We start from the raw sequence: 23,385 nt of genomic DNA on the forward strand, positions 1-23,385 counted from the left end.
ACCCTTTGTCAAGGCCAGGCGGTTTCCTGTTCCAGATACAACAACTTGTCAAACACGCCATTACTCGAGGCCTCGCGGCTCTCTTAACCTCAACACAAACTCAAATCTCACCTCTTGCTAAAAGTTAAAAGATTCGTGTGCCACATTTTGGTCTGCAAGCAGCTAATGCCAATGTAATAACTGGTACACAAAACATCCATAACCTTTCAAACTGTCAGACCAGTCCAAAGAGTTTAGACCATACCCATCTTTACAAACATTATAAACAAAAACAAACTCTATATGTGGAGTTAGAAATGCATTAAAAATGAGAAGGAACATGGCATGAGGGGTTCAAAGTGGAGAGGCCCTTTACCACACTACTTGCAGCACCCATTACCCAGGGCTTGTGGGTCAGACCACGGACATCTTAAAATTTAAATTCCATCTGGATCTACACAACACTAAGCAGCAATCTCTGGGGTACAAGCCTCCGTGGACAGTTTCCTCAGGGTGTTTTAACTGGCAGGTGTCCCCACGCAGGAGTCAACTGCTTAGTTTACGAATCAGAATGAGTGCACTGGACCTCCCCACCCTGTCTGTGGTGTTTTTAATGGAAGGATCTAACACAGAACGTGACTTGCATGTTGCACTCAGAGTTTGTGGATACAACTTGTTGCTCGATCTGATATTGTCATGTTGGTGCCATTCCTGGATCAACAACACTAATATTAGTCCAGATTCAACAATGCAAGTGACCAGTCACACTATAGTGATGTCACAGTTTTGCGACGTGGAAACATCATCCCATGACACATCAAAAAATAACCCTAACCCTAACTATAGCCCTTTAACCATAACCACAATCATAACCCAACCCAAACCCTGATCCTAAACCCCCTAAGTTCCGTAAGTTGCATCTTGCAACTATAGCATGTTGGAGTTATCTGTACACCTGGAGAGGCTGCGGATTACAAAAACCTTCTCTGGTAGTTCCCACTGCAATGGAAAAGTATGAATTCAAAGAGCTTTATTGTCAAATAAAATATTGTATTTTGACACTTAAATTAAGTTTTCGTACAATGCAGCTGAATGACATGTTGGTGTTAAAGTTAGAAATAAACACAAAGAGATCAGTTGTAAGACAACAATGGGGAGATGTAGATGAAGAGAAAGAGCTAATAATGAAGCCTGATTTCAATAAAGAACTGCCTCTTTTCTAAAGACGAGTAAAATAAATATATAAATGAACTGTAACTAGTTTAAAGAGATTTTTCCCTAAACCGTTTACTATGTGCATCATTTTCTCGAAGTTTGATCACTGTTTGAATATTTTCTCTGTGAGACCAAGTTCGACTTGACAAGACTCTGAGAGGTTCCTGATTATTTTTCCTCCTTCCCAAGTCTCACATTGTTCACTCTCACCGTAAATAACTCCCAATGTGTCAGTGCTGGGAGCAGACCAGTGCTAAATTAGATGCAGAGTACAACAGTAGCCTTGGTGAGATCTGCAGGGAACAATGTGGGAGTGAACATAAATTAGCTTTGCAGTTTTGCCAGTTATGCAACAACGGAGCAGCAAGCCTTCACTTAGGGCCGATATCTGAGTTAACCGTGAATAAAAAGACATAGCTCTCATATGTAATTGTAGGTGTGTCTGACTGTGTGTAGGGGTGTGGTGTGTCTGAGGAGAGGAGTGACGTTCCAGATTAACCAAAAGCTGATGATCCAAAAACACACCGTAACACCTCCCACACATTTAATCCACATCAGGCAGTGAGTGAAATCAACAAAAGGATAACCGTGTATGAGTGTGTCACTGCTGAGTGTTAAGTATGTCAATAACAGCAGAGGCATCTGCCACCAGCGTGCTGGGACATGAGGCTGTATGTGAAAATGGACTTGGCCCTGGATTGCCAATTACTGCTTCTTTGGAAGTTCAGCAGAGGCTTAACCAAAACAGCTTTATGATGGAGGGCATGACAACATGACAGTAGTCAATACTGTAGAGCCTCAAAATGGTTGTAGGGCTTGGAAAATTTTGGTGGGAGGACTGAAGAGGTTATTTCACATGTTTACAGGTTGACACCAGAATTTGTGCAACATGCTCAGCAGATAGTTGGTAGAGATGAGGAGCATTTTGAAATACATTTTAGTCCAAAAAGTTACAACATTCATGTGGTCTAAAGAGAACTGCTTTTAGGTAGAGGAGCACAGAGCAGCCTGCTAATAAAAGCTTTTTATATTTTGCTTCTAGTGTTTTAATACTATGCCCAACCTTGTATCATCCAACAATAAACTATGATTTGAATCAGTATTTTAATTCTAAATGAAACTTTGCCAAACTGTTAATCACATCTAACCGGTGTGTGTATTATAACTCAGCCCAAACTTTAAACTAGAATTAACCTAAACCATTTACGTTTCTGCTCTTTCACTTCTCTTCTTTTAAAATACACACACACCTCTGATTACCACTGGGACCACTGTTGCCTTCACCTCCCACATCTTCTCTAGCTCTTCTTAGTTCTCTTCACGTGTTCCTTCTTCCCGATGTTGCGATTACTTGGTATAGCTAAATCTATTACTATAGTCCTCTTCCTCTGCTTGTCCATCACTACTATGGCTGGTTGGTTAGCCATCACCAGTTTGTCGTTGGGCATGTTTGCATAGCCTTACATGGGGTTTTGTCTGGTGTTGGCGACCCCATCTTGTGTTCTTGTGCTGCCATGATTAGTGCTTCTGTGCTGTCTTTCAGTCCATCTTTGTTCAGCCATTAGTAGGATTTCTTGATATCTGCCACTTCTTCTATCTAGCGCTGGTAGATACTGTGCAGGGGCCTGTCCTTCCGTGACAGATCCTTGTCTTGCTCCTCCTTTTCCCCCCCTCAGGGTGTGTATGTATATGTGGATGTTAATCAGTTTCAGCTGCTTTGGTGACTAGGGTCAGTGTCACTACTAGTAGCGTGAGGCGATACCTAGACCCTAAAAAGGTTGCAGAGGCCAACTTAGTGGCCGAACAATCACAATGGCACATCAATACATGCCATTTCTAGAAGGTTTGCTGCCAGAGTTACTCTAGGAGAGCTGGACAGAGCCATAAGGGTCTTGAACCATCAGCAGGACTGATATTTGTTCCTTTGTGCAAGGAGGAATTGGATGAGCACTGCCAGAGCTACAAAATGACCTCCAGCAGGCTACTGGTATGAATGTCTTTTGTTAAATTTCATTTCTTTTTTTTTCTTTTTTCTTTTTTTTTTTTTTCTTAAATTTCATTTCTAAAACTGAGTCAGACAGACACAGTGAGCATTGGGAGGAAGATCCCATAAAGTCTCAGGAGCATGTCTGTGTCTGTATACAGCAGTCACACATTACCCACAAACCTACATTAAAGGGATTAGACTGTTTAGTCTAAAGCAGGCAGACAGACAGACATTATTAGCTGGACACAGTAACCTGTGCTGAACATACCATTACTAGGGATTGGTACTAAGGACTTGTATTATACTGTTACTGATTCTGTAAGTCTTTGGGTAGTTGTTTACATCTGAAGCAGTGCTTGTACAAACAAAGAGTCACTGTAGCTACCTGGTGTATGGAGGACATGTTTCATTTCATGAACAAAATAGACTTCAATCCATAGAGAAAAAGATGGCAAATTCCATATACCTAACATAAGACTTTCTAAGTAATTTCCTGTGATTGGTCCACGAGGATTTAGAGAGGTCATAGATCCTGAATGATCCATGAACAGATGGTCAGATGAGAGTGTTTGGTTTATGTGGCGAGTTCATTTGACCCCTTCATCTGGCTGTGGTTGTGTTGTTTGAGGATGTTTACTTGCTCCTGGTCACTTATCATGAACTTGGGTTCAATCCCCTCAGTGCAAGCCAATTCACAAACACAGGGAAAAACAGACCAATTCTGCTGAACTGCAAAACAGTATAGTCCGACAGTGAAGAGGGTTTTTCAGAGGTTACATGATTAGTGAGTTTGTACACCCACAAGACAACAAAAGTTTATGATAACTGCCAAGAACTTAGCTTCTACTCTTTCTGATAACTTGCTCAGATGACAGATTTTTTTTGTATTGGCCAATTGAGATTTCTTATTTTCTTTTATATATACACACACCATTACTGTTACAGTAGTGGAAACCCATATTAAACATTACCCAAGTAACATACTATGAGGTTTGTGTGTGTAGTTTCTATGAGCCAAAAGTTCAGGCTTCACTATAATCCTTTTTTCAACTCGTGGATTGCTATCAAAGTAAAAAAAACAACAACAAAAAAACAGTTCTGGCAGTGAGGACATAAGCCCCACCCACCTGCCAGTCAAACCCTTTGTTTACAGGGTGCAGCCAATCCCAAAACTAAGGGTGAAGAGAAAGAGATACTAAAACTGTTTATTTCAGACAACGAATAAACTTTGGTGTTTTCCCAAGGCACAGTACGAGTTAAATAAGGATTATTTTGAACAGTAAATCATGCAAAGTTACTCTGGTAGAGTCTAAGAATACAATTTGGCTCTGCTTTATAATAGGGCATAATTACTTCTGGGCAGATCCAGGCGAGTTGTTCCCTCACTGAAATGTTTTGAAAGATGTCTTCCATCGCAGCTGAAAGAATGTTTTGTCAGAGTGGCCTCAGGCTCAGTTTTTCATTTAGTTTTTCCATTAACCACCTGAAGGAATCCAATCCTTGATCTGAAACAGGGCAACAGACTGTCAGGCCTGACCTGCACAGAACAGCAGGACTGTTGAAAGAGAGCAAAAGTGATGGGAGCCACAAAGCTGTTAAAGACTGAAACACAAGAGAAACGAGTGTCACAAATGTGACAGACAAGCAATAAGATACATCCGCAAGATGAACACTGTTCTTGATAAGCTTAGCAAATTTCAAATGTGACTTAAGACAGATGTTTTTGAACTACTCAAAACACAGAGCAACTAGAAATAGGAGGTTTATCACAACATCACACACAAGAAATTTTTGATGTGGTTTCTACAGCACAGCAACAAAACTCATCATAAAGGCATGTTAGGCCGGTTTGTCAAGCATGATGAACCAAGCAGAAGTGCACATGTGAACAAAACATGGATGCAGTCAGCCAAATAAATCAATCACATATCAAATGACACCAGCAATAAAAATCTACACCTCAACTTCTCCTTGTGCTTCTGTCCTGAGGCATCCGTCTCACCACACAACTCTTAAACATCAGTCATTTTATCCTTCAATCCATTATTTAGAGAACAGGTCTGGTTCATCTTTGATTACTGACAAAATGAAGGGGAAAAAGAGAAAAAGTGCTACAAGAACAAAAAGGGTCCTACTAATAATAATAATTTTTAAAAAATTCTTAAATGTGTCCCCATTTCTGGAAAAGGTTAACTTGTGCCAGCTAGAATGAGTTTAATCTCTTAATGAATCTCTGCGACATGCCTTTATTTCTTTCTTACTACAACTTTTAAATAACTTTTGTCAAACTTCTCTTTATCATCTGGCTCATATACAAATGTGATGCACACTTCAAAAGCTTGAGAGCTGCTATTGCAAGCAGTAACGCTACCGCTGCAATATACAGCTGGAATTGTTGCTTGAAGGCGTGCCAGTTGCTGTTGTTTCAAGCGTCCTGTATTTCATTTGAATCACTACATTACTGCAATAAATTCATAGATGATTCACAGATGCATCACATTGTCCATTCTCAGTGTTTTTCATTTCAACAGCTTGAAATCCATTCTGGTTCTGAAACGGCGCTAAGTCAGAACTAGATACAAACCAGCACTGAAGAACTTGCTCGATTTCCTCTTTGGATTTAGTCAGTCTTGGTCTCCTCTGTCTCTTCAAGTAATCCCAGACTGACTCCACGATGCCAAGATCAGGGCAGACCATCTGTTGCTGGCCTCTTTGTACTTCATGTGGCTAAAGGGTAAGGTTGGTAGGTAGGTAGTGTATTGTTTGAAGAATTTCAGAGCAAGCCGTTAAATTGTCCAACTAATATTTCAGTGTGGACCAATGTGGTGGACCAAAAGTTTGACGTTACCATCATATATGTATAAAGTAAACTTTCAGAGTGACTACATATTAAACTGATGTGATGAATACAACACTTGATTCTGACGGGGTAGAAGAAAAAATACATGGACTGGACACACAGCGGTTACAACTGAGATTCAAAGCACAACAAACACAAAAAAAGTCGCAGAAAGCACTAAAACACACATTTAATCTTTCAATTTTATCAGCTGGTACATTTAAGCTTCACTTTTTAGCACACCTAAGACTTGTAATTTAACATAACTATCACTCACTATTCATATATTTAAGTTGATTTTTTATTTTATTATATAACTCTATTGTAAGTGCTGCCATCCACACAGGGACACCTCCATAATTTTTTTCATAGGGGTGGCCATATGGGGCCACTAAAAATATTGGTTGCGCCCCTGCATCCATAACTTCTTCAATCCTGTCAGTTAAATAAACACCATTTCTAAATACCCTGATATAAATTTAGCTGAGCTCAGTGAGCTGTGAAACAGGTGACTGCAAATTGGTCCCACTGATAAAAGGCCAACATGGAAGTGCGTGAACTATTTGCCTTTAGAAAGCAGGGGGCTGTCACACCGTGTGCTGCAGGAACAACAGTCAAAACCACCTGAAAAAGCCTATGGAAGAATTCAGGGTGTCCACAGCTCATGATCTGCTTATCAGTTAAATTAAAAATAAGATACCAGTGGAAACAACACTAACAGCGCCAGCACCAGGACCCTTCTTTCTGTGCTGGGTAAAACAACAGTAAATTGGTGTTGGTGGTATTAATAATAACAACTGTAACAAAAAACATTTCCCAGGGGTCACAAAGATTAGTAGCCTTGCCAGCTAATCCATCACATCCCTAGCTACAATGACGTCTGTTACAAAGCAGCTGGGTTTTTTTTGCCTTCATTTTTTTTTTAAATCATAAACACCATTATACACCTTGATGAAAACCCAAGAAAGTAAGAAAGATTAGATATCTCTAAGCCTAGAACAGACTGCTCATTAGTTTTTCCTTAGTTTATTTAATTTTTTATACAGAGCACCTCTGTTGAGAAGCACAGCAATCAGTGACAAAAAAATGGAAAAATCATCTCATCCAGTACACAATCTATTGACCTGTGCATCTAATGTGTCCCTGCTAAAGAGGTGGGTGATGGGAAGAGAGAGAGACAGAAGGAGATTCTGGTTGTTGGTTTTTAGAGAAGTGGGTCAGACCAGTGAGGAGGAGGGGAAAGAGCAGCTGAGGGAGGGATGAGATAGAGAGGCAGGTCCAGACCTCATAAGCCCCACTGGAAAACTCATGGCCACTAATCTGATTAATGTAAACCAACAGTTTCCCTGCAGCAGTGCCAGGGCTATATGCTCCTACACATGAAGCCTGGGGAGGCCCACGCGACCACTAGTCTGAAAGCTCGTCTGCATTCCAGCTACGTCTCAGTATGTGAGATTATGCACTGTAGGTTCATGAGGACCCGAGGGCTTTAAACCTCTAAAAAGAGGAGCGCTTGGAGATTCTTCTCTGCTCCAGTTCCAGCCAGCAGCTGGCTGCATATGAGAGCCAGGGAACTAGGTGTGTATCAGACCACTGCTGTGTGATTCTGAGCAAAATGAGAGACTGTTTAAAGAAAGAAAGAAAATGCTACCCCCCCCCAAAAAAAGTCTGAAACAAACAAACAAAAAACTTATGGAACTTTTCTCCTTACAGTGGAAATTTACATTTGTAAAAACTAAAAGGCAAAACTGGTCCTAAAAGCAAGTCCAGACTTAAAATGATTTCCCTTTATAGCTGATTTCCACTTATGACAAGTGTGTGATGTTTGAGTATTTATACAGAGTCGCTTAAATTAAACCCTGGTCTAAAGGAAGATAATGGCACGGTTGTTTTAAGTGACAGATGGGTGCAGTTTCATCATGTTTAGCTTTCAGTTTAAAACAATAGTTGTTCAGCCTGTTTTTTGCTAGCCAAAGTTTGCATCACAAGTTTGTATCACAATGAAACGCAGATTTAAATTACGCTAGCTACTAGCGCTACTTAGCTGCCCAGTTAAAATTTCATGGTCATGTCAGGTTTAAAAAAAACAAACAAAAAAAAAAAAACACAACAGCAGCCCCTCCTAAATGCTAATCTCCCTAAAACAGGACTTTTCATATTTTAAAGACAGTTCTAGATGCTTTCTGTTCATGTCAATACTGTTTGACTTGATAAGAAAATATCTTCTCAAGTCATTCGTGTGAAGGCATTAAAATGTACAGTTTAGCACAAAGCCTCTAAACATGAAGGAAACAGGCGGCCATGGTTGTCACTAACGTTTGGAGGGTGAACGCGGGAAGTGTTCAGCACATTTCTCTGTCAGGCTGTCAGACTGCTAAACAACTTAACAACTTCTGCTATACCAGCACACCCATGACTCCAGCAAAGAATAGCTTCAGTTTGCGTGTGGCAACACTAAAGAGGCATCTCCACAAAACAGGTATCATTTAAAGAAAGGTGGGACGATAGGTGGTTGACTCTTACGCAACTTTTAAATGTGTAGTTTAATTTTTTTGTCTTCACTCATTGAGCTGATGCGTTTCTAATGTCTTCAGACTTAAAGAGATATTGTGGAGCTTTGCAGGGCTGCAAGCAGATACCATCAACAAACTGAGTGGATTATGTGTAGGAGTCGGGTGGAAGCTACTGACAGATGAGACAGAGAGCAAGCGCAGCATGTTAAATGTTACAGGGGCACAATGGGCATGATTATGAACAGTGTATATCCAGCACACAAACCACACACTGTTCCCATACGGAGCCCAGAGCGACAGCAAAACTTACCTTATGAGAGACGAAAAAAAGAGATGGACAGATGTCCAAACAGAAGACGGCCTCCGTCTCCGCAGGTCTGAGAAACACAGAGGGGCAGGAAGATCCCACTGGGGCAGAAGCAACAGCAAAGGGAGAACACACACACACACACACACACACACACACACACACACACACACACACACACACACACACACACAGAGACAAAGAGAGAGGGGTTTGTTAGCAAAGCAGCAAGCAGTTAGTTAGCTAGGCAAGCTGCCTGTTATATCGGCTCGGTGCTGGCTGGAGGGTAGCACATTCTGGGAGTCACAGTGAAATACCGCACATGGAGTGTGTAGTTGAAGGTTAATGAAGCAGGTAGAGAGCAGCAGCCCCTGTAAGGGGAGGTCAGAGCAGTTAACTCATACCTCTGCCAGAGTAGCAAGTTAGCAGCAGAGTGGCAGGTTGTTAAAAGACCACACCAGCGATTTTGCTTTGTTCAGACATACACTGTAAATTTCAACTTTTAAAAAAGGTTTTTCCACCTTATAGAGACTTGAAACCCTTTAAAAAATAAAAACAAAATGTATAACCCTGTGGTTAGTTGGTAACATTAATTACTACTTTAAGGAGAAAAAAAAATACCAGCCTAATGCAAGGCTCTTTTGTAGAAGATTTTTCGACAGCAGCAAGCAATCAGAAAGCAAAGAAGTCTAATTATCCAAACAAGCAGGACTAGCTCTGTTTTGTTTAGTAACTCAGGACATTTAATCTCAGTTGTTGTGACATTTGTGATACAAAAAGTTGGTTATCACATCGACAGATGGTTGCAGCGACTGACATGCAGTTACTCTCTAAACTGCTCTGTTCTTTTAATAATCAGCAGATAAATCTAAATCCACATTTAGCCACAGCTGAAGATCGCTGGCACAGAAGATTAAACCTTTGTGTCGGATTCTCATCAGCTGCCACAGTTTGTGAACCCATTCATAAAAAACACAAAACAGTGGCTCTTTTTGGGTGCTTCCCAGTATAACTTAGATATGTGACCAAGTTTCACTTCTGATGACAAATGCTTTAAGAGTCAGAGCTGAGAGCCCCACCCTCACTACTAAAAGCACAAACGATGAATACAGCTGATTAATTATGAGCACGGCTTCAAATAATTCACTAATGAGAGGGCAGATCAAGCATAACTTCCAGTGATGGCGAATCATTTTCTGTTTCCACCAACCAGTCAAACGATACTTTATGGCCACGTCTCTCCAGATATAATCTTTGAATAACTTCAGTAATTACTCAGAATACAATAGCACAAATCAGACTGAAGAGGTGAAAAAAATCTAAGATCCTCACTGCCAGCTAGACTAAAAATGAATCAAATCCATCATTAGAATATTGATTGGGTCAATACTGTGATGAAACAGGGAAATCATCATTTCTTATCTTTAATCGATAATCTTGCCCCATCAATGTGTCTGTTGTGGTTCTATGCATTAAGCTAACTTTCCAGATTTACGGGAATCATGCACATACACAAATATCTGTACAACTGTAATATTCCTTGTGAGTTCAGGTGAGTTCAGCTGTAAATGTTGGTAATTTTGATGAAAAATATTAACAGTGAGGAACCTTGTTTTTGTATTATGGTTCAAGAAAGACATGAAAACCTACAGAAAACAGAAAATGCCAACTGAGAGGATACAGTTCTCACTTTAATAGGTTTTAAAGTTATGCACTGATTACAAAGATTATAGCAAGAACACCCAAAAAGTGCATGTATCCTATGCAGCACTGTATTTTAATAATTTTAATTTTCACTTTTGTAGAATTGCCTACTCTAGTAAGAAGTACCTGCTAGATCACAGTAGATACACTGTAAAATAACAGTATGTTGTCAAATCTAGCTGCCAGTACTGTTATTTAACAGTGTTCATCCAAACCAAAACATCCTGCAAGTAGAAACAAATAGCCACATGGAAACGTCAGTTTGATGAAAGCATAGGGGTTCTCCATCTCGGGGAGGGGTCAGCAACCTTTACTATGAAAAGAGTCATTTTTAAGAACAAACATCACTGTCAGCAATTTGTGTAAAATGCAATCATGCATTTTGGCCACATTTCGCTTTCCCGCTCACTGACGGCAGTCCTGTACCGTCTGACAGCTGCTGCCTGCAGCCCAAGGCTCTGTGTCTAACTGACAGCAAACCATGTGACGCTTCTCTGGCAGTGAGAGGCGAGAGCAGAAAAAACGAAAGCAGATCACAGAGAGTATGGCGTTCCAGAGACTGAGTCAAAGAAAAGGACAACTCAGCCTTGTTCCCACACATACAGCTGTTCTCCCAGCTCACTTCTAACCAGACCAGAACCACATCACGGAGGCCATCCTGGTCTAAAATAGCCTCCGTGGCAGCTCCCTCCAGCTCAGCACGGAAACATAAAGCCTGCAAACAGGACATAGGCCCTGGGAGTCTAAGCTCAATCTGTTGCATGCTGCAGGCAACATGACCGAAGATTAACCTGCTTCCCCTGCTGTTAACATTTGACTGCATGGAAGCACGCTTTCTAGAAAATTCAACCCAAGCGTGAATGAATGCAGCTACAACAGGGTTCGTGAAAACAGAGCTGAAATGATAAAAGAAATCATCTATCAGCTAACAGGTTCATGCAACTTTCTTGATAAGTGATTCATCCTTCTGGTCTGCACGATAGAGCCACACGGAAATATTTCTACTGTCAACAAACTGACCTGCACTCTTTGCTTTTTGACTTTTTTGGGGGGGAGGTCATCTTTTCAAGGAGTATGTAAGAACAAGTGATCTGACAGACTGGGAGGGAGTGAACGGTCTTTGTTGACATATCTCATGTTTCCAAGAAATTCAACTTGTTTGGCAGGAGAGAGCTTGAAGGTGGGGGAGGTTCCTATAGCCTCCAAACTTTCTTCTTTCTCAAATCATAATCATAATGATGAGTAAAGAGCAAGAGTAAAGTGCGGAAGGCTCAGAAACAACACTTCATTAAAGTCATGAAGGTAAAGCAACAAAATTGATTATGATTTTGTTGCTCCTTTCTCCACACCTTACTTCAAATCTTAATTCTCATGCTGGCAGATCACTGACACCTTTTAAAATGCCTAAATCCTCTTTCTTTACTCACATGGACTTAAGTATTTTGGGAAATCAGGTTCTTATACATATGATAAGCACTAGTAACCCGATTCCTGCACTCTTTTAGTGCAGGTTATATTTACAGATGCAAATCAAAGTTTTTGGAACAGTAAATCTGACAACCATGTAACTGTTACCCAAACTCAAATTCTCCATGCTAAGTTGACTTGAGCCACTGTATGCATATTTTTTTCCTCATGTAAAACATTAAACATATATATTTAACTGTTTCATTGCTAAAATTCTGTTGCTTCAGTCCTGTGGTTTGTCCCTAGTATAACTGGAGGAGCGCACTACTGGCACAGTTGTAAAGCACTTTAACACAGGACAAACTGAAAGGGGAAAAAAGACTGCATAACTACACCTGCCATTGTCTGCATTTCTGTTATAACACTTTGCTAAAGCTGTGCCTTGCAAGGGTCATGTGTGTTATTCATGTTTTTTTGGGCTAACTTACAGGTACTAATTAATATGAGCAACAACAATGGGCAGCAAAAGGGCAGAATTATAATAGCACAAAGTTAAAATCTATTTAAATTACTACATGGTCTTAGCGGGGGGGGGGGGGGATTTTTCTGCCCCCTGCTGGTCAAAAATCACCTGGTGCCGCTTTAAGCGTAAGCTTACACACTTTGGTTTGGAATACGAAAAATGGCAAGTTTAATAGTCACTGCATGGATGTTTGCATATTCATTACAGACGGTGTATTTCTGATTATACTTAGAGCTAGATTAATAATAACTAAAACTAGTCTCTATGAAATACACGTGGAAACATTTTTGGGAAGACAAAAAGCAGGCGATAAAACAGCAGCACTTCTTTCCAGTTGCTTGCATTGGGCAGTTTTCCCATCGCAAAGTGTTTCCAGTGTTCAGGGTGTGAACATGTGCAGACAGCAGGCAGGTGAGGAGCCTTACCTATTTCTCTCCGAGCCGGAGGAACAAACCAACACCAAGATCCTCCTGAAGCTGCAGCCTCTCCCCTACTCTTTCACCACCTCCTGTCACGCTAACAGTGACATTCGCTTTATAAAAACAAAAACAAATACTCCTTTTTTAGGCTTCCACAAAGTGCGACACCTTGCAAGTTGTCTCCCAAGTCCTCCGTCGACCTCTCTCAGCCATTTACACTCCTCCAGCCACAGCACTGTTTCAACAAACTCCCAATATAACGGCGGGCTCGGTTCCTGCTCGGCTCGGTTAAAAAAAAGAAAGAAGTAAAGTTATAGCCTGCACGCTGAGAGAAAGGGAAAAAAATAATAATGATAACGCTAATTAAAAAGGGAAAAAGAGCGCGTTTGTATTCCCTGGCAGGAAGCAATCGCTGTCTGGGCTGGTAGGTGTACGGACGTGTCTTCCTGCTGGCGTTTCTGTGTAATCAGATGCTGCTCACCACAATATCCATTCATCCTATTACAGGTTAACCCTTCACTGTCTGCGGGCGGCTGCATGCTGCCCTCCAGCGCTCTCACACATCCATCGCAGACTCTCTGACCAAGCCACTGAACACATAAGCGCAAACCACGCCCAATTACAAATACAAATATTCACATTTATTTCATAAAAAACAGCTTTGAATTTAGAACATTTAAAAATAATTTTAAAATTTTATTACCGTTTACATTTTCATAAAATGACTTATATATATATATATATATTTTTTATTTTAAATCTCCAAACTTATACACAAATACAATGTACAATCTGAATATTACCAACAGTATATAAATATTTTGGGGATCTGTGCTGAAGGGTTTACAAAACCTTCCTCCCAGGTGGAAACAGGTTTCATTATAACTTCTGGACATGCACCTGAAAGTACCTGCGACTCTGAAAACAGAGGATGGCTGTTACGAGAATCAGTGTGATAATGAATTTTAAACGTTGGTGTCCATTCCTGTATAGTTTTCTTTTCCACATACTGCATATTTGTGGCCCGCATTCAATTTAGATTTGACGTTTCTCATCTATTTTCTTGACAAATAGCGCCATCCTCAGGAGCAAAGCATAATCCCAACAACACAGGTGTGAACAGGTGAGACAGAATTCTTAGCAGTCAGCTCCCAAACAGCAACTGAAGTGATTTCATTGATCAAAGCGCATTTGAAAATAGACAAGCACGTTTCTCCATCAGCAAAAAAATGATACCGCTTGAAGGAACATTAAACCATGCCACAAAGTGTGATTTTGTTTTTTGTTTTTTTAAATATGACTTTAGTTTAATTCAAAAGAAAGCAATGCATTATTTTAAGGAAAAATAAACACTTGGCTGATTAAAGCTGATCTTTCAGTCGACATTTCAGCAGGTTTAAGACAGTAGGAAAGATGGCAGTCGGTGGCCTGGGACCACAAAAGTGCACATGTTGAAATAAAGCCCCATCAGAGAGGAGTCAACAGGTGAAGGCAGACTCCTCTGGATGTCCTCACTGCTCCTCTGCTAGCAGCACTCTGAAGTTCTTCAGCTCCCTGACGCTCGTGGAAATCCTGTGCAGGATTCAGGAGGACACAGTTAAAATAATAAGTACAAAATAATGAAAAAAATACTCCAGTATGTTTTAACTAATATTAAACCCAGTTTCTCTGAGGCTACAATATAATATTCGCAATTTACAGAGAATTTAGGCAAGTTTTGCACTATTTTGATTTCATATTGAACATATTTGTTTTAACTTTTATTTTAAATGAGTGTGAATTTCCAATAAGATCAGTACTCACTTATGTAAGTTCCTATTATAGAGATAAACTTGTTCTAAAGTGACAGACTTAGGAGTTTGATATTGATTAAACTTACTTTTGTATTTACACACAAAGTAAGCATTTAGTAACTCAAATAAATATCAGTCTAAATTTCCTGATAGATCAAGCACTCAGCTCAAGAAGGATTTCGCAAAGGAGATGCATCAAAGGCTTCTGAATAATAAATGGCGCATGCTCATTTATCACATCCAAAAATCATTTTCAGGTTTTAAAAGTGCTTCAGATACAATAATAAACTAACGCGCAGGCAACAAAAGCTCTCCAAGGAGCAGAGTGGGTGTGAGCTGGAACTACGGAGATTTTTTTAAATATGGCACATGTATGACTTGATGTCCACAGCCTCTCTCTCTGACCTTCCGAAGGCGTTGAACAGGGAGACTATCTCCTGCCGGCTGAGCTGGAAACTGGGTCGCTGGTTACTGGATTTGGGCAGAGCTTCAATCTGTCGCTCTGAAAACAAAATCTTCAAGGCTGTGCCTAATCCCTGGGTCTGTGACACAAGAGAGGCAGCGATCAAAACAAACAAAAACAAAAAAATCAAGTTCATCTTTACAAAAGAAGCGCTACAAGCTAACGAGAGGCACTAAGAGGAAAGTAACAGGTACCTGCAGTTTCCCCCACAGGCGACACTTAAAGCACCCAACACAGTCCATGATCCTGGAGATGTTGAGGAAGGCCAGTCTGATATCCTCCTGACATTCACAGAAAACTCAGGTCATTTTAAATCTTGAAAGTTACCCACACAAATTAAAACTGCAACTCCAGTCAGTATTACTGTGTGTTTGCAGCAACCCTGCGTACACAAGATCTCTCCCAGCAGCTTTGTTAATGCGATAAAAGGTTTCAAAGCATCGGCTTCCCCGTATCTCTGTATCTGCATTCACTCTGCAGCTAGAGCATTTTTTGATGCATCGATGTTTTTAGAGCACAATTTCACGTAGAGTTCTAACTGGCGTGGCTAGAATATAACTGAATGCTTTTATGCAGTTAAACCAGAAGGTTAATTATAAATCATTTTGAATTTTATGAGCTCAAACAATCAAAAATATGGGTGGGGAGCATTCTGAAAATATTAATTAACATCCCTGTGAATATGTAATCAGTCGGTGCATTACGTCCACAATATCAACTTCAGCAGAGTTTGAAACACTTGCTGACCTTCAGTTTGGCTGCTTCCTTTTCATCCCCAGCAAACAGAGAAGCCTCATCAAAGTGCAAAGGGAAAGATCTAGAAAAGAGGAGATGAACATCATCAAAACATTGCATGGAAGTCCAATTTTATTTTATCTATACAGCACCAAATCACAACAACAGTCGCTGCAAGGTGCTTTATATTGTAAGGTCGATCATACAATAATACATACAGAGAAAAACCCAACAATCATATGACCCCCTATGAGTAAGCACTTTGGCGACAGTGGGGAGGAAAAACTCCCTTTAAAAGGAAGAAACCTCCAGCAGAACCAGGCTCATGGAGGGGCGGCCATCTGCCGCGACCGGTTGAGGTAAAAGAAGGAAGACAGGATAAAAGACGTGCTGTGGAAGAGAGACAGAGATTAATAAAGAAAGAAGTGTGAAGTGCGAAGAAGTGACCAGAGTTAGTACAGTGTTGTATTATTTAATTTGTTTTTAGCTTTTATTGTCATTTCATTTGGACTTTTTGTTATTAATTTAGTGTAGTTTCAGTTAGTTTCCAGAGTACAATTTCTTTTTTCGGTTTAGTTTTTATTGTTTGAACTTGTTTAGTTTTTATTAGTTGCAGTGTTAGTTTTAGTCTTTTTAGTGATTATTGTAAGGAGGGCATATGCCAGAGGCGATATGGGGATATTAGTACAGGTGTAATAATATAAACACGCTGAACTTCTTGAAAGCAGTTGATCTCACAGTTTATAATAAACACACCCATCCATGACTTATCAAGCAAGTTATAATGAAATTTGTATTTCATTTTAGTTAGTTCTCAAAATCACTCCAGTTAGTTTGAATTTTTTCAAAAGTCTAGTTTTTATTTTATTATTATTTTTATTATTAGTGAACTACAACACTTTCTCACATCTAGTTGTAGTTTTCAGTTTATTTTTAGCTAACTATATTAACCTTGGAAGGGGCTGTGATTAAACTGTTGGACTTAAAAAAGCGTTGCTGTAAAACCACAGGTGTTTTCTACTATGTCAGAATCTGTTGCCTACATTTCCCAGAGTGCTAACAGAGCTCACTTCTTTCTAACACCACCCATCCACATCCACTTTTCTCATCAGAAACCATACAGTTCAGATGTTTACATTCATATCCATTTTGTGATGTTGTCAATAAGCTATTTGACTCGTGCCAATTTCACTCTGGAGCATGACAGCGAGGGCAAGCGTACGGCCAGAGCCACAAGGAAAACTTCAGCCACGAGATGTACAAGGACCCTTGCAGCAGTTGATCTGACCATCAAGTTGCCCTGATCTCAGCTTCATGGAGTCAAATCCACAGCAGAACTAGGGCAAGATCTTCGAGCTGCACCTTGACAACCTGAGTGTAAATCTATATCAAATCAGGCATTTCTGATTAGCGCACTTTGCGTGAAATTAACTGCTAAAAACCACAATATGGTTGATCTTTCCTTTATAGAACATGAATACTAGGTATCAAGAAAAAAAGGGCATGCTGTATTATACCTTTATTCAGTGAAAACCTAACAATGATTGGTGTGGTCTGAGACCAACCTGGCCAGCTGCAGGATGTCCAGCAGCTGCTCCTTGTGTTTCCGGTCCTCCTTGGGTCTGCCCGTGTACAGCTGGAAGGATGACTGCTGGAAGAACGGCAGAACTTTAGCCAGTGCTCGCAGCTCTATCAGGTACAGGAAGTAAAGGTTGCGGAGCCTCTTGGGCCCTTCGCCGACCGTCAGCTCCGAATCAAAACGCTGTCTGAACTCCGACACATTGTGACCCCACTTCTTCTGAAACCAGCTGTCTGAAGGAAAGAAGGCAATAAAAGTGAGTGTCAGTTAGGAACCATTATGACAAAACAGCTTATTTTGACTCTTCAGACAAAAGGAAAAAGAAAATGAATAAGGGCTGTTTTTTTCTGCCTCACCATCCAGCAGATATCTGGCACTCAGGTGTATGTTAATGCTGGCGTGGAGACCTGAGACAAGCCGGAAAAAAGCCCTTTTCTCCACACACTGGCCTGAGAGAGAAAGGCAGACAATTTATCGAAAACTCGACAAAAAGAGAACCTTAAGGTGAAGCATCAGCTTACCTTCCAGCCAGCTGTAGAAGGTCCTCGCTGCAAACAAAGTGCGTGTCATCAGAAATGGAGAAAACAAAACAAAACTGTGATTGTTTTAGAAAAATGGTGAGATATAACACTGAAGAATTCCTACCTTCACTTCCTGGGCTGCTCTGGAATGAGGTGGGATTTAGTGGTCGTTTGATAGTATATGGTCTGGGAAGGACACATAAAGGTTTCCTTTTCATTACAGGGTGGTCACAGTGGTGGATGTTGATAGTAAACATGGCAACATGATGTCACTCTATATACAAATCATCCCTGTGAGCCAAAGCTCAGGCTTCAGACTATTCTGATGTCAGAGGATATAGATGTCCCTAACATGGTCACTGCGGACACCTCTATGGCTGTGAGCATTGAAGAGCCATCCGCCTGCTCCTCAAAACTTGGCTGGAAGTGAGTTAAAGCAATCAATTTCAAACAGGAGATGAAGTAAGAGGTAACAACCTCTAAGTCGCAGTGTGAGATAACTGGGGATTATTTTTGAACTGTGAATCACGCTAAAGTATAAACTACAGTCACTTATTTTGTGGGCTCTGAACGCTTACTTGAAACAGTTCTCCTCATAGATGCTGTTCCAGATCTGCCAGGCCTCTGGTCCTTTGTAGCCTGTGAAGCGTTCTGGATTCAGAAGCAGGTCGACATACTGGGAGTCTGGTGACTCTTCGTCTAGAAAAGAGCAAGCCTTTATTCAGCTGCAAGTCATTATAATGAAAACATCTTTTTTTGTCAGCCACATGTGACAGAATGTAGCAGAGGGTGGTGGTGGAGGGGATTTATTCAGGAAAGAGGAGTTACACACTAGCATTTCACAAAGGTTTTGGAGAAATGGATCCTAGTGTTTCATTACATTTTCTACATGTTGCACCATCTTCTGTGTTGTAATTGCTTGAATCATGTTCCCTAAAACTACTCCTTGGAGTATGTTTTACAGTCAGTCCCAATACTGCTTAAACATAGCATTACATTCCCTAAAAATGTCTCTTGTAATCATATCCCCTTACCAAAAACAAGACATACTATCTTTTCTTTATGTTCCCTTTCAGTTATGCTAAGCTAAATAATCTGTTATGTTTCCAAAACATTTTCATTCTTTAACTTTGTTGTTGACGTACACATGTTGCCTTAAAATCTACAGCATTTGACTATCATATTTCTGCCTAGTGTCAATTAGCAATTATTTTTGGTAATCAAAATGTATCAAATTTGCTTCTTCCTTCATTCAGATGGACTGAGACGTACCGTCAACCACGCAGAAGCGTTCTGCTTCGTCGTCATATTTGTTCCAGTCGAGCAGAGCCTCTCTGGTCTCAGCGCTGGGAACAAAAAGGAGAGCACTCAGTTGGCTTAGTTGTGCTCAACCTCAGTGTGGAGGTTCATAGGTCAGAAAAGAAAGTTAAATCCTACTTTGGTATCCCGCTTGAACGTGTTACCAGAAAATAATTTGAGTTACATATTAATGATTTTGTTCCCAATAGCAAAGATAACGAGTATGGTTCTTCAGGCTAAAGAAGCAGCTTTCACCCGAACTATGCCTTGTATGCTCACCACCCAACCCCAACCGCCTTCCAGACAGTTTCATCCAATGCAGTGCACAATTCACTCAAAAGAACAATCTGAATGAAAAAAGGTCAAAAAGTCACTTTTAGAAGAAGAAAAGAACTGAGCAAAATGAACGAGACTCACCTTAATGAGACATCTACAGCTCCCAGATGCTTCGCCTTCTCACACTCATCCTGCCGCTCGTTCGCTTCTGCTGAATACTGAAACACACACACACACACACACACACACACACACACACACACACACACACACACACACACACACACACACACTTTAAATTTACAATTCTATGAATTACTGAGAAAATCTGAGGGGCAGCAAAGCTATATTCTATCAAACTTGCTGTGATGACTCATTAACAGCAGGAAGCAAAAGCACCATTACTGAAAGTGAAAGTAACAAAACTGCTAACTGCTAACACAATACAGCGGATAAACCTGTTCACTTTAATGCCATGATGTAAAAATGTGATTTATTACATTTTTATTTTTAATACATGTCGAGCATTAAACATAGAAACATTTTTTATTGTGGCAAAAAGGTGCTCTAGTGCACCAGCAAATAAAACTTTTTAGAATCCCATGACCTTTTTGTTTGTTTGTTTTAATTTTAAACATTACGTCCTCCTGTAAAACCCACAACAACGACAAAATTAGTCTTTATAAAAAGCAAAATGTGCTACAGTACTCTGAAATCGTTGGTACAGGTCTTACATTTACAAAACTGTCACATTAGCCACAAATCCAGAAATATTGCCACACTGTGAGGATTTGTAGATTTAATGGATGGTATAAAATGTTTTTGGCAGCTGAGCAGCAGTGTGGGTCTGTCTCTAAGCTAAAGGTAATAATAATAATAATAATAATAATAATAATAATAATAATAATATGGTTCAACTACATTCTGCATCAGTGAATTTTTTTTAATCTCAAAACTGAAGAAAAAAAATGAAACCTTGACAATAGTTTCAATGAAAACCAGTTTTGTGTGTTTGTTTGACTGTGTAAAGGTTTGATTAAATTGTGCTGTAGAAGCAGTAGTGACTCTTGTAAAAATTGTTAATGGGTGAACGGAAAGATGGACGGATACTCGACGCAGCTAAAGGTCATCAGGTCTTCAGCAGGATGAGTAAAAAAAAGAAAAAAAAGAAGAAGAGATAATTATGGGAAAGCGTGTCTTTATGCTGAGTTTGGGGGAGAGCTGTGACAGGATTGCCATTTTGGATTTTTTTTGTTTGTTTTCTTTTTGCACAAGTGACTCAAGCGACCCCTTTCACAATCTGAGAGAAATCTCTCAGGCCCTCTCTAAAGAATGAAGAAGCAATGCTTTTTTCCATAGACTTCATGGGATATAAAAGATGGATGTTCTGAAATGTAAATGAAAACATGGCAATGAAATGAAGTTATTTGCTCAGATTATGCTTTTTCTCACACATGATTTTTGACATATAAATAATTCCATACAGATTCCTGCGTTCATCCTCATGTCTTTTTACAAAACACAAAACAAGATGCTGACAGCAAAAAGGTTCAAGGCTTTACAGCAGCTCCTCTCTAACCCATCACAGTAGATGCACTCATCAATTAGAAGCTGTCTACACTATTTTTCCCCTGTAACTGGAAGAGACTGCACTGACTCGAGTGCACACACATTGTTAATACTGAAGAATCTGCATCACCTCTTAATAACTGTATTTGAGTCGTCTGGCATTTAAGTGATAAATTGCACGAGGGTGTGTTTACTTACTGTATGACTCCAGTTTTGATTCATTTCCAAAGTGACATTAATCCTCAGTAAACTTTACATATGGAGAAGGTAAACTGTTGTCAGATTTGATGTAATAAATGGGACACAAATAAAGAGGCCATCTGAGTCGCAGCCAGTTTGTGCCACTTACTGATCCTGAGATACTCACCTTGTTGTGGGGAGCGGATCGGAGCCCCTCGGGCACCTCGTTCTGTGAACAGACAGTTTCAGTCAGTCTGATGTGACCATTTCTCCTCTTTCACCTGGTTACATTACATTAATATGTAATCTTTGTAGTTTTTTTTTTTTTTTAAATGATATTTAAATCTAGTCCACAGGTCTTTGCATTTACACTTGGTATTTAAATACACAACGGCTGCACCCTCAATTTAATCTTGATATGCAAAAGCAGTTAGGTTGGTTCACAAGAAACAATGCCAATGCGCGGCTCTATCGTTATGAGTTATACAGACAGTGATCAGACATTAACAGCAGGTTGAATGGGGGGGGCGTAAAAGTCTGTTTACAGCTGCTATATGAGGGTTAAACTCACAGGAGAGCAGGGCTGCACAGCACAGTCCCTCAGACCACACTCACTGCTGGCAGTCCAGAAAGGACACGGTTTATTCAGGTTCACCTGCAGAGGATGGAAGCCAAACACACATTCAGAGCAACAGACCTCACCCACAGATGTGCGTATACGTATGTGTGGTGCATGAGTCCCCCGTACCTTGTAGAACCTAAAGTAATCAGACTCAAGAAGACTCTGGAGTTTTGGGAACAGCTGGTCGTTGTTGAAGCGGTCGATGGTCTCCACATCACACGTGCAGTCATCCAGGTCGCCTGTCACCTGATGCAGAGGGAACAGGCAAACAGCTGGTTATCCAGTGTACAGTGTAGTATGCTCCTGAGAGCAAGCCGAAGTAAGATTGGAAAACACTGTAAAGAGTGCTTCAATAGTAGACTGTACTATTTTTATTTATTTTTATTCAACAGTCATTTTCCTTGTGGGGTCAATAAAGTATAGATCTGAATATCAATGTAATGTGTACACAAGAAAAATTCTTAAGTAATCAAAATATGAGGGGAATTAAACCATAGCACCTTCATTGTTACAAAACATGGGCAGTTTCCTCGCCTCCAGGGTGCTCAACTACAAAACTTGGTATTTATAAGCAACAACATCAGTGTGACATTACACAGAAATAAAGAAATTACTTAATGCCGATTCACATTTAATGCAGGGGCCTAGGCCAAACCACAATTGTTTTAACAGAACTGTATTGTTACTGATATACGAATCACTGACAACAACAAAAAAAACCCCACTAAGCAAGTGTAAAAAAACTCATTAAAATGAAATCAATACACAAGAAGTGAACTCCAGTTACTTGGTACTATCAAACCAACTTTGCTTTTTTTTTTTTTTTTTTTTTTATTTCCTTCTACCATTCAAAATGACTTTGAGGCCATTGACTCACAGTCAAATCCTCTGGGATTTAAGGGTAGCCATAAAAACCGACACTCATGTAAAATGAATCAGTACAAGTTACCTGAACAACACAGGTAAGCCTTACTGAGCCTTTGTAACCCAGTCAAATAATCCCACCAATGTAGGAAGTAAGTCAGAACCGCGTCCAGCACTCACCTGACAGAAACACCTGCACTCTGCGTATCCGGACACCTCGAGGAGAAGGAGGAGGGGGACGATGACCACCAGTTTCATGACGACCCTTCTTGTTTCCACGGACCTCTGCTTGACAAACTGCAGCTTCTCTCTGTAACTACGTGTGAATGAAAGCAGCAGCAGCAGCTGTGAGGAGGAGGAGGAGGTGATCTGCTGTCAGCTTCCTGGTTATTTCCTCATTTCCAATCCGCTACGTGCAATACGTGACGACCCGACCATTAGCAGCAGCAGCAGCAGCAGCTTTAATCACGTATCATCACACTGACATCACTCCAGTGCTGCCAGTGTCTCCTCTTTTTAAACACTTTGGTATTTGTAGGTATTTAAACGCTGGGCACTTTTTGCTTCCTGTTCGCTCACAAAACCATCCGA

The 23,385-nt window shown here is 40.3% G+C and overlaps 2 protein-coding genes across 3 annotated transcripts in view; both read right to left on the reverse strand.

The window, feature by feature from the left end:
• Positions 1 to 13,344, reverse strand: part of pacsin3 (protein kinase C and casein kinase substrate in neurons 3) — a 38,918-nt gene extending 25,574 nt beyond the window's left edge. The window contains exons 1-2 of one of the 2 annotated variants that reach the window (XM_063470850.1): positions 12,900 to 13,344; positions 8,844 to 8,941 (exon numbers count right to left, since the gene is read on the reverse strand). The gene's annotated coding sequence lies outside the window, so the exon portion shown is untranslated. The remainder of the gene's footprint in view (positions 1 to 8,843; positions 8,942 to 12,899) is intronic. The other variant, XM_063470856.1, reaches the window with a different exon arrangement.
• A 202-nt stretch (positions 13,345 to 13,546) lies between these two features.
• Positions 13,547 to 23,370, reverse strand: ero1a (endoplasmic reticulum oxidoreductase 1 alpha). Its single transcript, XM_063470867.1, has 15 exons — positions 22,975 to 23,370; positions 22,057 to 22,176; positions 21,880 to 21,963; positions 21,496 to 21,537; positions 19,701 to 19,777; positions 19,257 to 19,330; positions 18,563 to 18,683; positions 18,109 to 18,170; positions 17,985 to 18,011; positions 17,820 to 17,912; positions 17,450 to 17,696; positions 15,897 to 15,966; positions 15,344 to 15,430; positions 15,092 to 15,228; positions 13,547 to 14,465 (listed from the first exon to the last, which is right to left on the reverse strand). Exons 1-15 carry the CDS (start codon positions 23,050 to 23,052, stop codon positions 14,405 to 14,407), a joined length of 1,380 nt encoding a protein of 459 aa, XP_063326937.1. The 5' UTR covers positions 23,053 to 23,370; the 3' UTR covers positions 13,547 to 14,404.
• Positions 23,371 to 23,385: the final 15 nt, after the last annotated feature.

The sequence above is a fragment of the Pelmatolapia mariae genome, linkage group LG1, assembly GCF_036321145.2.
Source record: "Pelmatolapia mariae isolate MD_Pm_ZW linkage group LG1, Pm_UMD_F_2, whole genome shotgun sequence".
Taxonomy (NCBI): Eukaryota; Metazoa; Chordata; class Actinopteri; order Cichliformes; family Cichlidae; genus Pelmatolapia; species Pelmatolapia mariae.

Excerpts from the sequence above, each read along its gene's own strand:
- ero1a (XM_063470867.1), bottom strand. The coding sequence starts at position 23,052 with ATGAAACTGGTGGTCATCGTCCCCCTCCTCCTTCTCCTCGAGGTGTCC. Across the intron at positions 17,913-17,984 it reads CTTCTACAGCTGGCTGGAAG|GCCAGTGTGTGGAGAAAAGG; the intron begins GTAAGCTGATGC and ends TTTCTCTCTCAG. Across the intron at positions 15,967-17,449 it reads GACATCCTGCAGCTGGCCAG|ATCTTTCCCTTTGCACTTTG; the intron begins GTTGGTCTCAGA and ends CCTCTTTTCTAG.